General features: G+C 39.3%; 1 protein-coding gene across 6 annotated transcripts in view; it reads left to right on the top strand.

Annotated features, from left to right (window-relative positions):
• Window positions 1-20234, top strand: part of ESRP2 (epithelial splicing regulatory protein 2) — a 47724-nt gene extending 27490 nt beyond the window's left edge. For 3 of the 6 annotated variants that reach the window (XM_069793710.1, XM_069793708.1, XM_069793709.1), the window contains 6 exons: window positions 359-660; window positions 2745-2966; window positions 4241-4439; window positions 5656-5848; window positions 6862-7039; window positions 18844-20234. In XM_069793710.1, coding sequence (XP_069649811.1) covers window positions 359-660; window positions 2745-2966; window positions 4241-4439; window positions 5656-5848; window positions 6862-7039; window positions 18844-19002 — 1253 coding nt within the window. In that variant the 3' untranslated portion in view covers window positions 19003-20234. Of the gene's footprint in view, window positions 1-358; window positions 661-2744; window positions 2967-4240; window positions 4440-5655; window positions 5849-6861; window positions 7040-15797; window positions 15910-18843 lie in introns of all 6 variants that reach the window. The other 3 variants (XM_069793714.1, XM_069793712.1, XM_069793711.1) reach the window with 3 other exon arrangements.
• Window positions 20235-22860: the final 2626 nt, after the last annotated feature.

Genomic DNA, 22860 nt, shown 5'->3' with positions numbered 1-22860 from the left:
CATGTGGTTGAATTTGAGCTGTGAGCATTGGGGCTGTGATGTTCACAGACAGGTCTTGCTGTTTGGGAGGAAGATGAACCTTTGAAGTAGAGGGATCTATATATGTTGTATAACTTCACACTAATCTTATCTTTGTTCCAATTTCATTAAAATATGACACATTTTCAGGGTAAGGGATTTTCACTTCAAAATAGATTACTGGGAGTTAGTAGTGTCTCAGGTCTTCTGTGGGTTTGTTGCTAGCTACTTACCTCCTATGTGGCTCCTTAATGCTTTGCCGCTCCTGTGTCGTGTCAAATTGACTGACCAGCATGATCATACATTGTTGGCTGACCATATGCTGTCGTCTTTCTACCAGGCACCTCCAATGAAGTGGCCCAGTTCTTATCTAAGGAGAATCAAGTTATCATCCGGATGAGAGGCCTTCCATTCACTGCTACTCAGGAGGATGTCTTGGGGTTCCTGGGGCCGGAGTGCCCAGTCACAGGAGGGAAAGAGGGACTTCTCTTTGTCAAGTACCCAGATGGCAGGCCCACAGGAGATGCATTTGTGTTATTTTCCTGTGAAGAATATGCACAGAATGCACTTAAAAAGCACAAAGAAATACTTGGAAAACGTTACATTGAACTCTTCAGGAGCACAGCAGCAGAAGTCCAACAGGTTGTAACTATTGGCTGTGAGACTCAAAACTTAACAGTTAAAACATTTCTTCTAACACTTGCACACAAATACATTGTAGACAACCATGAAAGTCTATTATATTAAAGATGTCAAGCTCTAGAAAGAGCAATATGTACTTACTGATTGGCATGGAAAATTGTGCAGTATTGGTTTTTTCGGTTTTTTATTGCCACTGTTTGTTTTTCTTTTTTAACATCCCTCAGATTGTAAAGTAAAAATCATTGGATAATTTTCTCCTACTTCTTAAGGATTGACTGAAATCACAAAAATAATTCTAAAATTATACTAGATTGATAGTATTGTAGTAATGCTTCTTGAAATCTACAGTACTGTCTTTAAATTCTGGTGTCTGTGTACAGAATTTCTAACATTAAATCCAAATCTGGATACATTAAATTAGCTTTTCCTACAACTGCTTTGTTGGAAACTTAAGAATTACCGGGATGTATCTGATTTTTGGTAAAAGGAAGTGAAATATTTGTTGTCCTAAGATAATATATTTCACTTTTTTCCCTATGCTTCACCATTTCCTATAATCATCTTCTTGAACTGGTAAAATGATTTTATTTTGGCCAGCAACTCGAGCCTGTGAAAAAATCACATTTTTCTGCCTGACACAGAATATTTCTAGACTGATAATGCCAAAGGTAACCATCATGAGATTTGATCTGGTTTTTGCATAACCACTGGCTGTAAAAACTTAACTGTTTCAACCTATGTGACATGAGAAGCCTTTTCAATAGAAGGGCTGGGGCAAGGGAAAGAATAGCCATGCTTATAGACCTGCAGTTTACCCTTAGTACTGTGATACAGAGATTAGACCAGCCAAGAATCTGATATGTGTATTGTAAAAGACTAAGTGAAATGGCATGGTGAGATTTTTTTTCCTTTTTTTTTTTTTTTTTTTTTCTCCCCTCTGTCACGAGAGAACAAGGCTGAATCCTCTAAGGAACAAAAACACTCTGTCACAGTGACCAAGTTTTTGCTCTCACTTTTGTTAGGGAGACCTGGATAAAACTTGTATTCTACCAATATGTCATTACTTCTTCCTCTGACAGCTGTCTAGGGTGACACCCTAATTTTTTTGCTGCTTGAGCAAGGGATGATTTTTTTTTTTTTTTTTTAGGGAATTACAAGCTGCTTGTTTGAGTAATTACAAGAGGTAAAGCCAGCTCTCATCTACTTAGTGTTAATACAAAGTAATTGCAATATTCTATACACAACTGAGGGAGAAGATTTCTGGCCTGAAATGTGCTACAAGTAGATTCTTGAAAAAAGGCTTCTGTTGCGACAAACTCCCTAGGCTGAATGATTATTGAGAAAACTAAAGCTTTGTAACTGCCTTTTTTGGTACCTCTTTTGGTACAATATGTTTGTTTATTTCTGATAATCATCACTAAATATGTTTTTCAGCAGTATGCCCCAACAGCAAGTTAAGTTCCCTTTGTCATTTGGGAATGAGTCAAGAGAAAATAAAATGTTGAGATCAAGGTTACCTATAATTCTTATACTTTTTTTTTTTTTCTTTTTTTCTCCTTACTCCTTGAAAACCTGTACTTGGAGATGAGCACTCAGGTTAAAAAACCAAGCACCCTCACTTAACCAATCAGGTTTTATGAATGAATTAGAGCTAGTGTTTTTACTTATTAGTTATTTCAGGTTTCAGTTCTTTTAAAATGACTGTTTTTCATTTACACTAATTTAAGTAAGAACTGTATGTGACAATACTGGTTTATTAGCACAAATGTGGCTTTCAGATGTTCCTTCTTGGGATATTCCAACATGAACCGTAATCTGCCTTTAGCTTTTTTATAATGAGATTAGAGAGGTCTGTTATTAGAGTCTAGCAAATTAAATTTGTTAGACTTCCCCTCTCCCCTTCTGAGTTTGAAACTTTCAAATGCCCAACAGGAAACTATCCACAATAATTTGATTTAAGAAGGTTTTTTTTCTCTGATGTTGGAAGTGGATTTGTTTAAATGTGTGAAATAGTATTATGAGAACTGATTTGTGCTCAGCCAGATGGTGTGTAAATCTCTATCAATGTGCTTTTTTGCCAACAGGTACTTAATCGATATATGTCAACACCTCTTATTCCCACTCTCCCAACTCCCATAATTCCTGTCATACCCCCACCATATACCATTGCCACGGGTAGCATACGTGACTGTGTCCGGCTCAGAGGCCTACCTTACACTGCTGGCATTGATGACATCTTGGAATTTATGGGAGATGCCACAGCTGATATCAAGCCCCATGGAGTTCACATGGTCCTTAATCAACAGGTAACAGTGTTTTGCATGGGAGGGCTAACTTTCCAGTTATTGAACAGAGTTAGAAGTCAGGGTAGCTTACCTGTTCTTGGCTGTGCTTTAAGTCTTCTATAACCTTGAGAAAACCATGTTCTGTTTGTCTTTTCCTCATTTGTCTTCCCCTTTTACATACACATGTGCTTTTCTTTCTATATATGTATGCACAAGATTGGGGAGGATAAAGCTCGTTCTTTTAATGATAGCTTTATCCTGGAGGCTGTCTTAAATAGGACTTTGTGTTTCAGTCAAGTGCTGGAAATACACAAGACAGAAATGTCTCATGTTAGATGGCATAGCTGCTCTGTCAGCTTTGGGGTTCCTGCTCAATGAGTTTGAGTGGTATTTGTAGAAGTATTAGGTTTTCCTAACTTCTAACTTATTAGACACTTCTCAGGCTTTAAAGGAAGTTGGTAATTAAAAATTGTGTTTTGGATATATTTTAATGACATAATCATAGGGATATTTTTTCCTTGTCGTGTTAAAAATAACCTCTATTAGCCACAGAAATATTGAGGTATTAAAGAAAATATGAGAGAGATCTACTATTTTTGTTTTGCTTTTTTGTTAAGAAAGTTTTTAATATTTTATACATACAGCCAAGTCTGTCAGGTTGCAGAAAATCAAATGTGGAAATCAATTTCTAATGTAACTATGGACTTTACTAAAGCATGTCTGGAGCTTTATACTGTTGTCCTATTACCTAAAAAAATAGCTACAGAGAAGGCAAAGCCAGAGTCTTCCCAGAGCTTCATGGCAAAAGAATAAGAGACTGTTAATAAACTGCATCAAGGAAAATTCCAATTGGGTGAAAAGGGGAAAAAAAATCACAATGAGAAATTAGTTAGGCAACTGAACAGGAGATGCTGCGGAATCTCCACCTCTGGAGATGCTCAGATTTCAAGTGGAGAAGGCCATGAGTGGCCAGATGTAACATGAAAGTTAGCCTTGCTTTGAACAATGTTTGGAGTAGAGGCCTCCAAAGTTTGTTTCCATACTAAATTATTCTCTATTTCATTCTGCAGAAGTCAGAAGTAGAGTTATGTTAACTGGGTGCTGGTTACATGAGTCTTGCCTTTCTGCTCCAAAAAATAATTGTTGAGTTATTAGTCATTGGTGCCACATGATGGAAGAACAATACAGACTTTCAGTAGACATCTGATCTTAGTACTTTCTGCATTTCTTGTGCTCTGCATGTTTTTTAATAGCAGATTGACTTACGATTATTCCACCCCCACCCCCTCCCCTAGGGACGACCATCAGGTGATGCTTTTATCCAAATGAAATCTGCTGACAAAGCCTTTATGGTGGCTCAAAAATGTCACAAAAAAATGATGAAGGACCGTTATGTGGAAGTATTCCAGTGTTCAGGAGAGGAGATGAACTTTGTTTTAATGGGTGGCACTTTAAATCGTAGTGGCTTATCCCCACCGCCATGTAAGTTACCATGTAAGTCTCCAATTCTTCTGCTCTCTGCTGCTAAAGGCTGATATGTGGTAGGTGCTGAAGCTTTGTGGCCTTTCACTTTTTGACTTGGGTTTTGCCATGATCAATAATCATCCATCTATACATGCTGAGATTGGAATTGTTCCCTTTGGGCAATAATGGGACTGATCAGAGGCATTTTTATTGTATTTTCGGTGGTGAGTAGAGGGCAGCAAGGCCTTGCCAGTGAAATTGTTGCACACTTTGCTTTTTATGGGTGTACTGTTCTTCTGAGCTCTGTGGTAGACTTGCTGTAGTGAACCCTACTTGGAATTAGAGGGATTTTTAAAAGGGGGAGAAATTCTGTATTCTAGCTGCCAATGAGTGCTCTTGCTATCTTGCCTTAGAGCATTGAGAAGGTACTCTATGGGCTTATTTTTGAAGGAAAACACCCACTGGGATGATATGGTAACAGACCATAGAGTGGTGAAGTTGGATGGATTTTTATTTTTTTATTTATTTAAGATTACAGTGAACCTTATTGTGGAACTATAATGGAACTTTACTATACCATTCTAGTTAGTCTCATTACCAAATCACAAAGCAGATACTGATGTGTATTTGCAAAATAGTAAAAAGCTGCCAAATATAGTATATAAAAACAATTTGCACACCAAGCCAAGCTTAATGTTCCTATACAAATCAGGTATTTGTTCATCAAAATGCATCAGACTAGTGATCTAGTGTGGGGTATTCTTTTTTCCATTTGCTAGATCCTAAAAATGTTTTGAAGGTGCAGGAGGCTTATACATGAAGACTCATGGTCAGCAGTTGTGGATGCCCATGTGTAGCTAATATTATGGTAATTTTGTCCCACAGAGTACAACTTCTGTTAGAAAGAACAGAGGGTGTGTTGGTGTGCACGCCTGCTTTCTCTATGCACATGGCTTTATGCTTTCTTTGAGTAACTCTGAAGTTCCCTACTTTCCATTTACATATGGACAAGGCTGCTCAGCTCTAGTTGCGAACTCTCAGGAATTGCTCATTTCAAATGCCTTGGTTGTCATTCATGGTGATGTAGCAGGGGTCTCCAGGGCAGAGGCTAGAGAGCAGTCTTTGCACAAGTGTTCATTAATCATGCCCAGGTGGTATTAATCACATCAGGATGAATAATTCCTTTCCTGTAGCAGAGATCACCATTCTGATTGGGTTTTGTTGCTGTGTCCTGGTTTGTTCTTAGGTCTTTCGCCACCAGCTTATGCTGCTTTCCAGACAGCAGCTGTGATCCCAGCAGAGGCAGCGCTTTACCAGCCACAAGCCCTCTTGCCAACCACCAGGACTCCCCAGGCCTCCACAACTGCTCCTCCAGCTGTTACCTACTACCCAGCTCAGGCTGCTCAGCTTTATATGAATTACACAGCTTACTATCCCAGGTAACCCCTAGACTTAGCTGCTTCTCTTGACATTTCATCTTGGTGGAACAGGCAACTGTGTCATCACCTGTGAACAGCTCTTAAATTTGTACTTCTGGTGTAGATAATCCTGGGAACTTGATGTTCATCAGCAGAGGCAGTAGCCACTTTAACTGAATCTCTGTGGCCTTGTAATGAAGTTCGGCTTTTGTGTAGGTTCTGTTTGAATGTCATTATAATGTTGGTCTAATATTTAACAGTGTTTTCAGCACTGGGGCAATGTCATCAAGGCAGTTCTATTTCTTGGCCAGATGAGAAGCTGTGTCAATACATGCCTCTACCCTCATCCCTTAGTTTGTTCTTGTACTAACGACACTGTTGCCATACTGAAAGACTCATCATAGGTGTGTACTAGGTTTGACTTCTATTATAAGTGAGAACACAGAACACTTTACATGTGGAGATCTTCTGCTTTGCTTACACCTTTTCCTTTCTCACAGATGGTATCAACGTGGCTCACTGAAGTCTGGTACCTGGGTCTGTGGGGAAATAGCTTGTTCATTCATAGTTCCTAGGCTTGTGACACTTACTAGCCTGACTATCTGGTAAATTGCTAGACAGGCCCTGACCTGAGATGCTACTTTACTCACCGTTTTGTGGCTCAGAAGTACCAGATTTGGGCCCTTTCCTGCTTTTCATACTATGATCCACATAGCCCCTGGCTTTTCTTTATGGTTTTATTAACAATCTTAGAACTAGCAATCTGCAGCTACTATTTTTCTCCCCTGTGAAATAACAAATGCTACTCTTTATGTCTTCAACTACAATTGTTAGCTATTTTCCTTTCCCTCACTTCTCTAAAAATAAATTATCAGATGCTGAAGAGAAATGAAGAAAGTCCACAAAGCAGCTTGGTTTTCTGTGGTTTTTGGGCTTATTCACAAATTTAAATTTTTAGTATCATCTTTGCCTATTCCGAGTACTAAAACCAGTTATTGGTTTTCATAACAATTTTGCGCCTCTTTCTCTTTCAGTCCTCCAGTATCGCCTACCACGGTGGGTTATATTGCAGCTCCTCCGGGAGCTGTAGCTGCTGCTGCCACTGCCACCCACACTCCGATTCTGCCCCAGCCTGGAGCATTAGTCCGTATGCAGGGCTTGCCATATAACACAGGAATGAAGGAGATACTCAGTTTCTTCCAGGGGTACCAGGTTAGTACGCAGTCCCTCTCCTTGATATTGTATTTGGACCGCCGAGTAATGATCGGTGGGGATCAAACTGAGCAAGTGAGTGCTTTTGGAAGTTGCTGAACAAGTGTGCAAGCTCTATGTTGTATATTTAACTGGCAGACCAAAGTATAATATACAGTTTGCCTTGTTTCCTATATAATAGACATATCCTAATTTGAAAGCAGTGATTGTCTAGGGTTAAGGTTTGAGTTTGGAGAGGGAGAAAGCACAGAGCGCCAGTGTGAGTGGGGCTGCGAATGGGGCTGCCAGAGGAAGGTGAGGGCTGCCAAAAGCTTTCAGTTCTGGCCACTTTTTGGCGGGAGCCCTAGGTAGGGTCAGTGTTTGACCTTCAAGACTTAAGTGTTATAGCCTGCTGAGAGCAAATTTCTAGTACAAAAGGTGTTGACCTATGTGTGGTGACTTGCTTGCAAAAGGAGACAGACAGACACCTCTGTCAGACACTCTTTCAAGGACTAATTATTTTGGTTACAAGCAGAAACATTTTCCATTAAAACTGTGTTACATTGCAACCTAAAGGATAACTGTATTTTCCAAACCATTTTATACTGATAGCCAATATTCTACATGCTGTAGGTAACTTCAGCCAGTATGTACTGATTCAATGCTCGATCAATGAGCAAACACATAGAAACTTACCTGCTTGAGGAACACTAAAAAAAAAAAAAGCACCATGTACAAACATTTTTTTTCCAGCAGCGCTTACTTGAATTCATGGAATGGGTCTTTCCATGTCTTCTGCCTTTCATCTCAGAGGATATTGTATCTATATCCATGTTTTGTCACCACGTGTTTGTTAAAAGGAAAGATAATTGAATATTGTATGTTCTGGTGAGTATTTAACTTCTGTGGATAATGGCACTTGCCAAATCTGCACTTTTGGTACTACTCAAAAGCCCTGAATTAAAATCCTCTTGGTGGGTCTCAAACCACTGTTCAAGTGATATGTGTGAAAAGAAGATAATTTTTGCATGTTTGTCCTTCAAAATTCTGTAAGTTGGATAACAGTGGTATTGCTAAAGTGTAAGATACAGATGGATTCTTTTTAATGCATAGCAGCAGTTAATATGAAACATTCAGGCATGGTATGGGGTTTTTTTTTTTCATTTTCTTTTTCTTCTTTAGAATTCTTAAAGGACAATGGGCTTTAGTTTGTAGAGCCAGATGTCTGCTATGTAAATGAGTGTAGACTGAGAACAGATGCTTAAATATATATGATATGTTCTGAGTCTTGAGTATTTGGAAGATACAGTGCTCCACCTGTTGTGGCTTCTTTTCAAATGTTACATTTATGTTTGAAAGTAGTTTCTCATACTTGGTTTTTCAGTGGAAAAATTTGAAGGTTTAGCTTATAGCTAAATATAAGCTTAAAGCTATATTGTTTAGCTTAAAAAGTGTGATGAATTTTGACAAACATTTAAAAGAAACTAAATGTCATTGTACTTTATGGCTTTTTCTTCAACAGATATTTCCAGAGTTCAAACCAAGTTTGGTTACTTGTGGCTTTCATGATTTCATCTGTTCATCTGTTGCTTAGTCATTGATATTTTACCTTTTTCTTTCTTTCTTTTTTTTTTTTTAACTGACTGGGGTTTTTGGTAGATGGATGGTGGGTGTATTAAAACTTCAAGTGAGGAAGCCTATTTTCTAAATTGAAATTCACCTAGATGTGTAAGTGCACTGTTGAAAAATGTGACCTGAACCTGTCTGTGCATGGAACTGGTCAGTGAGAATGTCTAGTAGCTCTGTCTTCCACTAAATCTTTAGTTTAGTGAATCTGAACTTTGGGTCTGGTGCTGAATTTGCCCTCTTCTTTGTTTCTGCATTTGGAGAGCAGTTCATAGTGTTGTATTGCACAATTAAATGTCTCAAATAGAGATTTTGCTACAAGATGAAAACTATATACTTCTGCTGCAACCTCCTGTCATCATCAGTTACTGTTATTAAATTGGTCACCTCTTTGATTTCTTTAGAAGATGGTGTCCAAATGGGATCGGGTTCAATATCTTATAAAGGAGCCAAGGAATTATTTTGAATTGTTCTTGGAATCCCGCATGTGGTAATGCTAGTTTTATACTCGCTCATTCCTTTAGGGGAAAAAAGAGGTGGTGACTTACTGTGTTGGGACAATATTATGTCTCTGGAGCAATAACTAATCTTTTTTTTCTTTTTTCCTCCCCTTTCCTCTCTCCTCACATTATTTTTTCATTTTCTGCTGCTGCCCAAGGATGTATTGCACGATGCTTCTGCTTGTTTATAAAGTGAGCCACTAATAATCACCAGTGGTTTGGGCATGGTTTTAATTTCTGTATAACTAACTGATGTTGGTATTCAGTGGGCTTCAATGTTGGTATCTGGGAACCAGATCGGAGATGCTGAGATTGAAGGGTGATTTTTTTGTCTTTGTATGTCCTTGTCTGAAGAGAACAGGTTTTAAGTTTTAATTCTTGCTTTATTCTCTTCTGTTTTCTTCCTTCAGTCTTCATGGGCTCTGTGTATTGCATGTATGGATATGTTGCTACTTAAGTGAAAGTACCTTTCATACCAGACCTGCCTCTTAAGAGATAGACTTTGCTTATCACGGGCTTCAACACGCTGGTCTCAATATCAGTACATGCTTCTAATAATAAATAAAGTAAAAATCTGCAGATCAGCATTTTAATTTTAATTTAATTTTATCAGCAGTAGCCTCTTGTTTAGTGGTTCAACAGCATGATTTCTTGTAGTTCTGCTTTGTTTTCATTGTTGAAAATTCCTTCCAGATTGCATGTGTTTAATGTATGTTGCATTAAACAATTTTGAAAAAACTGTGAAGCATTTTAATAGTAAATCTTAGAGATGGAAATTTTTCTCATCACCTTTCTGTATAATATTGTAGTGTACTGTAATCTTCAAGAGAGCCAATATTAGTTCTCGCTGATTCAGTAGGCAATTCATGTTAAACTGCTTTTTTGTGGTACTGTAATGCAACAGGGCCATTGATTTGACTCCAGTTATATATTGGATACATAGCTAAGGGATACTTAAAAAAACAACAACAACAAACTCCCATAACAACCAAAACCGCAGCAACAAAAAAACCCACTATACAATTCAGATAAGACAGTGGGATGACGATGACAGTAGTTGCTCTGACAGGTGCTAAAACACCAGCTGCTCAGCAGATGCTGGTCTTTGGGCATTATGTTGAGGTAAGGGATCTATGGATGTTTACAGGAAACTTCCCTTATAGTTTGAAAAATATGTGATTGTGAAGAGACCCTTCTAGAATTAGGAAAAATAATTTGTATTTCAGATCCTATGGGGAAAAGTTTGAGGAAGAAGTAGTGCAAAAATAGTGAAAAAATTACATGCAACAGGCTTCTCTGTTACTTTAGGCCATCACTCTGTACAGCTGTAGAAGCAGTGAGAGAGATCAAGTAAATAAGGAAGGAACAGGTGTAGTAGTTGAGCGATGGATTTATGTGAAGTTGTTTGTGCATACCAGAACAAAATTTTCACTAAGAAGTATTTTTCTTTATTTACTGGCTAAATCCTCTATGGATTTTCCTCTTTAGCCACTAAATGAATCAATGAGAAATATTTCTAGTCTCCAAATAATGACCTAATTTTTTTTTTGCTTCTTATGAGAATGCATGTTTACTGCTGACATGAACAGAGTTGGTATTCTGACAAGAACTGTGAGGTTTATGTACAAGTAGATGCAATTTAACTGTGCCCATGGTCTTAGCTGGCCAAAAGCTAGTTCACAACTGTTGTCTTAGCTGGGATTCAGCATGCATTTAGTAGTAGTTGCCCAGTTTATTGGAGGTTGGCATGAACATAAAGTGAACTCATGACTGCCTGAAAAAGACTGTGTGGATTAGTTCTTAGAAAGCAGACTTGCTCTTTAGGTAGGTTGTGTATAAGTATAGTAGTATGTTTCATTCAGAACTGGTAAAAAAATAAACTAGGAGAAGACTAAGATTTAGGGGCCACAGTCACCATCTGAGCTTTATTTAAAGCCTCCTGAATTTGCTGAAAAAAGGTTAGGATGGGAATGTAGAGACTTCTTTGTGTACATGTTTTTATGTAAGAGAAGCTTAAAAGAAATACTGTTCTTTAAACCTATACTGGACTTAGGTGCCTTTTATCTCAGCTAAAAAGAGCTTTTGCAGTATATTAATCTGCCAAGTCTTCAGAGACCCAGAATTCAAGGCTCATTGAGGGGGGGAGGAGGGTGGCTTGTGCTTAAAACGTAATAAGGAAGTGAAGTGGATGGATGGCTAAATTCCAAGGGCATTAACAACATTTCTCTTTTGTATCAGGACAGCAGGCTTCATTGTTACTGACTTTTTAGGGATTAGGGTTTTTTTTTCTCTGAAATGCATGCTTAAACAAAGAAGTATTCTCTGTTTTCTATGGGTTCCTTTTGAAATCCGATGCTTTGTAGTCTGAGAGGGATACCCCATCGTCTGTGTGCCAATTCTAGGCATAGCTCCTTCTGACTCGGGAAGGGAAAGAGGATGTGGTAGAGGAAGAATTCCTACTTACTGATATTTGAAGTCATCTGGCAATATAGACGTTATTATATGCTCACCCCTGTGCTCTCAGGATAGAGTATGCTGTTTGTTTTGCTTTATTCCTAAATTTATCTTCCACCTGGAAATGTTGTCTATGTGGAGAAAGCATCTATGAGACTGGGACTAGTAAATTAGTGGCTACTGTTTCTGTCTGTTACTTCCCATGCTTGAAGCAAGCGACTAAAGTGGCACCATCTTCATGCTGTATTTTTGGGAACAGGCATTATGTATTTCACTGTCTGTTCCGCAGAGCATTCAGGTGGTTGCTGGTGCTTGTATTGGCACTCCTAAGGTACAATTGATATACTTCAGTGGCAAAGCCAGCTTTGGGTATTTCTCCTGACTCTTGTGCCAAAGGTTGCAGTTAGCTATTCATCAAATCTGATTCTACATTCCAGACTTACTGTATCTAGACTTTTTTCCAAAGTATGAGAGCTGGATTTCTTCCCTTTAGGAACTGTTCTGTGATAGAGTTTGTTGCTAGTTTAGGCTAGAATTGCAGCTGCAATCCTGATGTGGCCATTTTGCCTATGAAGTTTTTCTTTTCCTTCATTTCCCCTTGGTTTTTTTTCCAGTTGGGACACGTCTAAATATGCTTTCCAATTTTAATTTTGTTTTTAGCAATGGATTTTTTCCCCCTAGATTGCTTTGCATATGCTGTTTTTAGACTGATCTTTAAACGTCCACTATAGGAACTGCAAAAAATGAAATTAAAAATCAATGTCTCACTGGTTAGTGACCTGGTTAAATCTGTGCACAGTCTGTGAGAGGACAAGGACAGTCCCGTATTCCCCTCAGTGTAACAGGTATTTCTGAAATAAATAAAATAAAATAGCTTGAAGAAAAAAAAAAAAATGTACAAGGAGGGAGTATAGTATACTACCTCTTTATTAACCAGTCTGTCTCTGATTTCTATCATCTTAAAAAGCTTTGCACTGCAATAAGCATAGCAGATAGTCTGTCTGGGAGATGCTACCATACTGGAGGTAATTGTTGGTCAGAAATGGTCATCTCCTTTAGGAGAGTGGAGTTAGTGCTATTTAATGTACATCTGTCTTTTATTATTATTATTATTATATAGTCTATTGTAATATGTTATTTAATATTATAATTATTATTTAATATACGCAAGTTGAAATATCTCTGCCATTTCAAATGTTAATACCTAGAAAGGTATTTACCTTACACTTGTAAGGTAAACTGCTGATTCTGTAAAGAAGCAACATGTCATTCAGGAAACATCATTTCGCCATTATTAACAGACGTGTCTTAAGCTATAAAAGCCCCTACTGTCACAGGGGAGATAACAAGAATGTAGGGAACAGGAAATGCCATTCTTCACTATTTGATGTAATCTCTGTTCCAATCAGCTGTGGGTTTTTTCCCAGTATGTATGCATATTCTTCCTGCCATCTTGCAGCCTGCTGTAGAGCTGATGGTTGACCCCAGAACCTTATTTAGTAACCACTTGCAAAGGTTCTGTTTTGCTTCCTTCTCCTAGGTTAGGTTCTAAATGCAAACCTTATCCCATACCTAGTTTCCGTATTTAGTTTCCATCTTTCTTGATCCTAGCTCCCATCTCTGATCACTGGAAGAAGTCAGTATAGCACCAGAGTGTATGCTGAGAACCGTATGTCTTGATGTCCTTAACATCTGAGGCTGACTTTTCTAATGGAGCTCTTCATTTAAGGGGGGAGGGAACAAGGCAGCAACTCTGAGGAAAGAGGCTGTGCTTCAGTTCAGAGAAGCAAGGAAGGTGGGAATGAGAAGATAGTGGGATAAGAGGAGGATAGTGGAGGCACTAACAGTGAGGGCTGCTTTTAATTTTATTTCCCTTAAATTTAAGGGGAACTATTACAGTATTTAGTAACTAATAACCAGTTATTTGTGTGTTAAGGGTAGGTATTTGAAAATACAATGTGAAGTTTCATATTATCTCAGTATTGTCATACTGTCTCAGGTCTCAATAATGTGTATACAGGAAACTGCTAGAATCTAGCTCAGTGAACTCGCAACTGGTTATACTGGGGGGTTAAACCACTAGGTGGTATTTTTCAAATCTAAATGGAAGCAGAATTTGGCCTACTGCACTGTAGGGGAAGCTAGCAAAACTGTATTTCCATTTTGAGTTTATAGGTTTACCCTTGGCTTTACACTGTTTGTCCTACATGGTTGGATGTTTTTGTTCTGTTCTTATGGGTTTCTGAAATGCAGACAGAATCAGAAGTATTCACGATCATGTACTTCCTCAGGCAAGTTAGGGTAGTTTCCATTTCATTCACACAGAATAAGAATTCCGTCACTTTATTTCCTAGCTTGGTTTGCAGTACTACTTTTTGAAATCTGTAGGTTTGAAGAATTTACTGTTCCACAACTTCTGGTTTAATTTTAACTACAGTCTCTTACCTATCTTTTTGTGATTAAAAGTTGCTTCTATTGCTAGGTGTTTTGATCTGTCTCTCAGCCTAGGCCTAAGCTCTGACAACTTTGTCATTTCTGTGCAGGGTAGTTTTCCCACTTTCATGTTTTCCACATTGTTTATGCATTTCAAGTGTAATGTTTTAAACACTGTCCCTCACAAGACTATAGATCTTTACCTACTGTACATCTACTGATAATCTAAAGTATGTACTATCTTGAGACATTCCTTCCAAAGAGTAAACTTACATTTTGTAGATTTGTTCAAGGGCAGGTCTGGGAACTGATAAATCTAATATTTGCACGGTCTGGTTGCCCTGGCAGAGACTATCTAGAAAATACTTCTTGTATTTGTCTTTTACTTAATGGCATGGGTCTAGATGTGAAGGTGGCTAGAATTCGGTAGTAAAAATTCTGGGAGGTTCTTCTTTTCTTTTATGTTCTCTGGGCTCTCGGTTATTGTTCTCTGTGGAAGGTGTATACTCTGATGGTTGTTTTTTTTTCTCTTCAACTTCACTTTGGATGGATACATGTGTCCTGTATGCCCAAATATAATACCTTTTTCTCCCTAAGCTGGCAGGAGACTTTTTGTTTTATAGAAATACTGAAGGAAGGCAGCATAGTATGTCTACATTGTGTGCATTTGGCAATCCTCTAAAACCTTAGTGCCAAAGGGCCATTTTGGGGGAGACTGGAAACTCTTCTTGCCACTGAAAGGATACTCTGTAACCTGGGTTATGCTAACATTTTGTTGTCTGGATTACAGGAGGCATTCCAGTAGTCTTTATAGCATGTGCAAGAACGCTTAGTCCCTTTCCAGGATATATAATTTGGAAAGATTATGAGATAGATACAAAACAAGGTTTCATATTCCCCAAGATCTATTTTCTGACTATAGATTTCATATTTGTATCAGGGCCTCCAATAGTATGCATGATTACTATTTGGATTCAGGATCTCAAATATTTTTTTTAGATCTGATCCACATGTGGGGTTTTTTGTTTTAATTTATTGGTGTGACTGTGCTGTACAGTCATTATTTTTATTTTAATATTCTTCTACTACAAATCTATCATGATGCAGTTACACTGTATAGTTTATTTCTTTTTCCTATATGGAAATGTACCATACTAGTGTAAATGCTATTTTAGCTTTTAAGTGCATTCATGCTGGGACATTAATTTTCTTTAACTACACTGGTGTAGTCTATGTAATGCAAGTGTTATATGCAGCTGAAGTGTTTATTACTCCACCCTAGAGAAGCTGCTGTTTGTTTTCATGACTGCATAAAAGTCTGAATGAGATCCGAACACTTCTTCTAATCCCCCACTTCAGTATGTACGCTGGAAGATGCTCATCTGTCCCAGTGAGAGTCATTACTGGAAGCATGATTATGCAAACTGAAGAGTTTTGTTACCTGATGCTGCTGTCTCATAAGTAGAATGAAAAAAGGAGCACTTCGTGGTCTGAACTATTTCCCTTCCTTGATAAGGAACAGTTGAAATACACAGTTTAGAATATTACCCACATGCATTTACTTTAAATCTATTTCTACAACCAGTAATTCAGTTGATGTATTTTTTTTATCTTGCATAAAAATAGTATCTGTCAAATTCACTGTCTCCTGCCAGTTGTTATAGCTGATGCTCTTAATTATGATTGCAAATGATCATCTGTGTGGCTTGCTGTACCAGAACTGTTCCTTCTCTTGCTGATTATCATATATCACACTTGTACTGTAGTATGCACCTGATGACTACAATGGCCTTATTCAGCTGAGCGATCAAGCAAGGAGTATGTTACAAGCACCGAAAGAGTGGGTCTGTTTGTAACTCTTTGTAACTTCTGAAGAAGGTAAGATGCGACTGGCAGAAACTGGGTCTCCAGTGGTGAATGGGAAGGGAAAGAAGGGCTTGGTGATACAGAGTTTTTTGCTTATGGCTTTTTCCCCTTTGTAGCTTGTGTTGGTATCCTTGCTTTAATCTTTCTGCTTTCGTCCTATTAAAAAATCAACTAACCCAAGGAAATAGGCCAATTGTGATCTGTAGTTGATGGAACAGCAGTGGTGGAGGTAGTGTGATTGCCTGGTTCTGCTCAGACGGTGTGTTGAACTTCGAGAAGGGTTTATTAGTGCTTGTTTCTCATGTGAAACTTTCAGTCCAATATTTTATTTTTAGCATGGTCATAGAAGATGGATTTTTTTTTTTCCTTGATATGACTATAAAGCTCACACAAATGTGTGTGCAAAAACCCCAAACCTCTGGCTTTCTCTTTCCTGTATCATATATCTGTCTAGAAATTAATTTCTCTGTTTCTTGGTTTCCCTAATGCAATGTGAACTATTCCATTCTTTTTTTTAGGAGAGGTTTCTTTGGTGTAGTGGCTTTCTAATGCAACTAAATTTGCCAATGGTAAACTTCCCTGCATTTTTGGCACTAACACATAATTCTTAAAGAAATTTTGTTGTGACCTACATGGAGTTTGTGACATCCCAATACCATTGTATTCCATTCAAAATGCTACTGATGAGTTACTATGTCTTTTTCTCTTAAAAAACAACAACAACAACAAAAAAAAACAACCAAAAAACCACACACAAAACTTTCAGTACAAAAAATGACGATCAAATACTGTGCCTTGATAGAATTACCTTTGCAGGTAAAGTTACCTTTGCATAATCACCGTCAACTTGGTCGGTTTCTCATGATACTTTTAGATCTGCTGGGGGGAAGGTACACTACAGGCTGCATGGTCTGGTGGTGTACAGAAGAACACCCATTGTTAATCTGAGCACTTCCATATTTACGTGACCTTGGACAACATGTTTGGGTCTCTTTAAACCAAATCAGCAATAGGGTTCTACTGTGTATGAGATGGAAACAGTCTTTGACTAGAAAATAATTCATGGAGTAGCCCATCCTGAATTCTAAGCAGTCCAAAGTAGTATCATACAGATACCACTCTTCTTAGAACAAAACATCCAGAAAAAAGATTTGTATGGATTTGAATCTATATTTTTTAAAATATATGAACATAAAGAAAATCTATTTCTATCTATAAATAAGAAACTAAAACTAGTGTGTCTTAAAAAGAAACTGAAGGGGTTTATTTAACTCTTAATTACGTTGCTTGCAGAACGTGTAGACTTCTCTGCTAACTTTCTATGCAGATCCTAACATTGGTATTACACCAATGTTGCTATTTAAACTACTTTTTAAAGCTCTCCTCTGTGCTCAGAGCTCTAACTGTGCTCCATGTGTGTTTTCAGCTGACTCTGAACTGCAATATTAAACTTACATTCAGGACTGATGGTAAATGACTTGATCCCATATGGATTAACAGCAAAGAGCTGGTTTAGAGCAGACCATTTTTAGCTCAGATTTGCAGTGCAACCCAAACTGTGTACAACTTTCTCTTTGAGCACAGTGTTATTCTGAAATAAACCAAACCTGAACTGGGCTTTGGATGTGATGGTTTTTATTTGTCTTTGAATTTCTTTCTGCATGCCATTTCTTGACTAACTTTAGTTCTGTGAGAAGAAATTATATGAGTCTGTACTGTCTTGTACATGCTTTTAATTTCTAAAGTGTACTGTTGCTTATATCTTAAGAATACTTTTACTGCCTGCTAAGTGTTTGGGTGAGTGAAACTCTGGCATGTACTTGCTTTATTTTCATAGGTTTGAATGTAAAGCTGATCGGAAACTGCTACTGGTAATAACTGAGAAGTCTGATATTTCTTGCAGTATACCAGACACACATAAATTCTACAAAAATTGAAACCCTTAAATATTTTAACCTTTTCTAAACTCATGAGGACATATGTCACGTGAACTTAACTTGAATTAGGTTAATACTCATTAAACTGATTTTCCAGCATAGACTGTATATTTTGTCTGGCACTGATTTCTCCAACAAATTAACCTTGTATGCTGAGCTTTTTGATCCTTCAACCTTTGGTTTTGAAACTTCACTGAGATCCATTTTTACCCAACAAATAGGGCTTCCAAACTTAGCTTGGAAGGGCTTCTAGCATGTTATCAGAAATGGCTGGCGTACCATAGGGCAGACACATCTGCTTTAAACGCAGCATTTTGGAACTGCCTTTTAAGAATTCACGAGGGCAAATGCACTCCAAAGTAAATCAGCTCCAATGACTAAATAATCTCATTTGCTATCCTGCTTTTTTCTTAGCCTTGTTAAAATTACAATAAATATATCTTTAATTCAGTTGGACTGCACCAAATTTTACTTTGTTTTACTGAACAATCTTTCTTGCACTGTATACCTGTGTGAAGTTCAGCTCATCCTCCCAACACTGAACTCTCATACAGCTCTATAACATTTTTTTTTGTGTCAAACTTTGTGTGTGAATATTCACATACCCTATAGCCTTTGTCACTTAGCCAGTAGTCCACATAACACAAGAATTATTCACTGAATGCCTGGACTTTCTTGCTCCATTTGCCCTTTATTAACATCCAAGTCTTTTCTTTTTAGCCTTTAATCTGAATTACTTCTCTAGCAAAATCTTTGCATGGAATTATGTCTACATCATTCTGTTCAGCCCACCAGCAGAATAAGAGCTGCTGCTGTTCGCCAAGCTAAGACTGAATTCTTTTAATCTTCAGTCTCTTCTGCTCCTTCCCATTCTCACGTCCACAAAGAACCTTTTGCCACAGACACAGGAGTGGAGTGAACCTGATGCACAGCATTAAAAACTGCATTCCCAGGTGTGGTCTCTGGTCTTTAATAGTTTTTTCTCTTTTGTCTTCTCATACCATTGCAGCTCCATGCAGATTCCATCCTCGTGCTTTACAACTTTAGTGGCCAGCCCAGTGGAGAGGCATTGGTGACTTTTCCAAGCCTGGATCTAGCTAAGAAAGCAGTGGCTGAGAAAAACGGACAGCTCCTGGGAAGCCGCTATGTAGAACTGTACCTGGTTTAACTAAACACTCTTTGGGGGATGGGGAAAGAATGTTGCACTCAACACCGTGCCTTTTGCAAAATAAGAAGTCTTCCCTTGCCACCCAGGCAGCAGCAAATGTGCCTTTTCAGCATATGTTGGAATGCAGAGTGGTACATGTCCTGTATTTAATTTGAAAAATGGCGTATCCTATGCCAAAGATAAAGTGAAACCAAAAATTATGCAGTTTATTTACTTAATTTCTAATGTACTTGTTTAAAAATAAGCAAACCCACTCCTGGCATCTAGTTAATTCTGAAGACAATCTAATAGCACTTCAGCTATCACAGCCATGGGAGAAACCTGTTCAGTAGCATTTGAAGTGGAAAGCGAAGCTTGAGGCATTCAGAGTCTTCTGTGTTTAGTTCTCAAGAGTTTACACTTGACAAGTGTCTGGGTTTTGTAGAGTTTAAATGTCTTTAGAAAGGTCTTTTTGGAATGCATAGCTTTCCCAGTTCAAAGCGTAGATCACGTTGATATTTGTTTTGGGTTTTTTTGTTCTTGACTGGAAAATACCAGGATGCTGGACCCCAAATGCAATTGTGCTTTTTCCTCATGTTTTTATTATACATTGTTTTGCAAAAGCCATATGTGTCTTTCTTACCAATGTACTGCTGCCAACATGTAAAGCAAAAAAATAAAAACAACAGCAAACCCAGAAAAATCCTCCCTGCCCACCCATAACTCCCTGCTCCCTGCCCCAGACTTTTAATCTCTGCAGGACAAAAATGGCACATAAACCTGAGTACTAATAAGTTATATTTTTTTATTTAAGCATAATAGCTTTCAGATACTGTATTAAAGATTTTGCTCTAGTTTATGTGCATGCAATTTGTTTACATCTTTAAACTACTTTATTTGTATATTATGAAACAAGATATGTTGAAATCTAAATCCTCTAGTGCATGCTTTTTCTTTTTCCCTGTGTGTGTATATACATAAGCTAGAAGAAGTACTTTTACGTCATGTAGCATGTGTTTAAAAAAGACATCTGCTGTACAAGCACTAAATGACTTTGTTTTTACTGTGCCTTACTTAAACCATTCCAAGTGCAATACCAGCAGAGCAAAATGTAATGAATCCTGTTGTGACATGTTCATGGATGTCTGAATTGATCTTTTTTTTGTTAGTGTACAATTTGAGTTGTACTTAAAAGAGCTGAATGATGTATGCTTCTTTATATTACAACAAATAAAAGAGATGCTTACGATGTGTATTGGTTTATGAAAGTAACATGCTTTCTTTCAGTGTATTTTCATGGGGCATCATTCTCTGATAAATAACCTTTTACTCATTTTTCTCTTTCTCCTAGATTTAGGTAAGCATATATATCTTGTGAGAGTGGTGTGGGTTTTTTTGTTGGTTTTTTTTTTTTGTTGTTGTTTTTTGGGGTTTTTTTCTTTTTGCATGTGCTGGTAAGCCAGAAATATACATGATGGATATTTCTCTTGTAGTGGAACACTTTTTAGGCAATGTGATGTAACTGTTTACATGCTTAGTGCTCTCATTCTGGTGCCAGAGGAAACAAAGCACTGAACTTGAAATGTTGTTTGTGTTTGGATTTAATTGACCTAATGGCTGACTTGCCTTTCTGTGCAATGCAAAATGCTACGTTTATGTCATGATGGAGCCAGACAACCTTTCTGTAGTAATAAATGGGGGGGGGGGGGCATGGAAATCATATTTCTTAATATGATAAGGTTTGCTTCTCTCTAGTCAGAAGCATTCCATGCCAGATGCCGTTTCATCATTAAAACCTCCCAGCTGAAGTTTTAGCACAGTCAAGTGGGACTGGAGGAAAAGTTTTTCATTGTTGTGAAGTGGGACTGTTTGCATTAATCTGTTTCCAAGATTTGTTTTGGTGAAGTCTACAGGAATCTTACTTTTTAAGTGATTTGAATACTAGAGAGGGTTGTACCATTATAATTAACATTCTCTTTGTGCCTTTGAGGAGAATGCTTGTCTCCCTTTTAAAAATTTGGGGAGTCTATCCTGAGCAATACAGTACCTATGCCATGTAGCTACCAGTCCATTTATTACACTGTTACATTCTGCCCTGGTCCATCTGGTCACCTCTTGGTTATGGCTTTGCAATCAGTTGAAACATCTTATTTTTTCTCTTAGTAGCCTGTATGGAAGTTGTAGTTTTCTGTTAGCTGAAATGGTGCTTAATCTACTAAAAGCATCTAGTCTTTTTACAGCTTGTTTGGATGTGCTCTGCTCCTTCCATAAGACACCAGCCGTGTTTTAGATGTACACATTCCCCTTACTCTTTTAACACCTTTATGGCTTAGTCAACAGTGCTTGCAGTGTAACTTTTAGGTGCAGTCCCATGCTAACATGAACTGAAATTACAAACGGACTGCCACGTGCAAAGTCTGTATCTAGCCATCTCTTAAAAAAGAGGCTTAGCTATCACTAACTGCTGTTTTAATCACAGTTCAGCATGGGGGGGGGAAACTAGTTATAGAAATTGAACGTGGATGGTTCAGGCTGTGCATTTGTAAGAGGTAATGCACGGGCCCTGTGTGTAGCATACTTTTTTTTTTTTTTTTTTTTTCCCCGAGAAGTTATCTGTGCAAAACGACTGCAAGGGCAGGGGTAGCATTTTGGTTAGCCCAGAGCCCCCCAGCTGGGCGTCTGACAACAGGCCCGACCTGGAGCCACTCTCACTCTGGACTTCTTTCTTGTACTGAAAACGCTGTGGTCCTGCCTGAAGGAGGTGTGAAGGGAGGTAGTAGTAAGAGAATAAACAGTACCATAGCCCACTCGCTTCAGTATTAAATAAATAAAAAGTAGTAGTAGTAAAAAAAAAAGGGGGGGGGTGCCTGCTGGCCGTGTTTCGGGGCGGGGGGCGGTGAGCGGGGAAGGCAGGCCGGGCCCTCCCTGCCTGCCCCCGCCGGGCTCCTCCTGGCCTGCGGGGCTGCGGCTGCCCTCCCGCCCCCTCCCCTCCCCTCCCCTCCCCTCCTGGCGGGGTCGGGCCGGCGGCTCGCGCTGCCCAGACCCGCCCCCGCGGCCGTTGCTCCCCGCGGCCGTTGCTCCCCTCAGCCGCGCCGGCCCCCGCCGGCCGCCGCCGCCTGCCCAGGCGCCCGCCGCCGGCACGGGGTGGAAACGCGGAGGAGGCCCGCACCTGCCGCCTGGGGGTTTGCCCTTAAATGAGACGGGCCCCTGCCAGAGCGGTTTCCCTGGGGGGGTCGGCGCCGGGGCTGGGGGGCGCAGAGGAGCCCGAGGCGGCCGTGGGCCCGGAGGGCCGCGTCCCCGCCGTGTCAGAGGGCACGTCCGCCTCCCTCCACCGCGTCCCCAGACCCGACATCTGATTGCAGACAGCTTTTTCCCCGGCCGTTTGCACAACCAGACTGCGCTCGCAGCTGGCGTTGGAAGTTTGAAGTTTTCTCGCAACGGGCCGAGGACCAAATCCCACGTAATGAAGCCCTCCCTGCCTGGCCTGGTGGATGTGACCCAGCAGGCGGGCTGCCCCGCAGGGTGTACGGGCTCAGCTGTGAGGGGGGGAGTCTGCTCTGAGGCCAGGTGGGGGGGTTGCGTTGAGGCAGACGGATTTTGACTGTTGGAGACTCTGGAATGGCAGGTAGCTTCTGGAGGTTAAGGTGTGCTTACGTTTATGCCTTAGCCGCACGGCTTCTGGAAGCAGCACGCGCCAGAAGTAACGTCAGTTTGGGGCTGCTTACCTGCAGTTTGGCAGTAGAGGCTTTATAGCTGATGAGCTGGCTTTCGAATCCAAGAGTTCTCCTTTAGAAATGGAACATAAACACTTGGCAGCACACATCTTTGAATGATGGCTTACGTCACCGGAGAAGGCTGGGAAGTTGGGGTAAGGCCTAA

This window comes from Haliaeetus albicilla, chromosome 10, assembly GCF_947461875.1.
Source record: "Haliaeetus albicilla chromosome 10, bHalAlb1.1, whole genome shotgun sequence".
Classification (NCBI taxonomy): domain Eukaryota; kingdom Metazoa; phylum Chordata; class Aves; order Accipitriformes; family Accipitridae; genus Haliaeetus; species Haliaeetus albicilla.
Note: the sequence above shows the minus strand (reverse complement) of the source record. Positions and strands in the feature narration are given on the sequence as shown.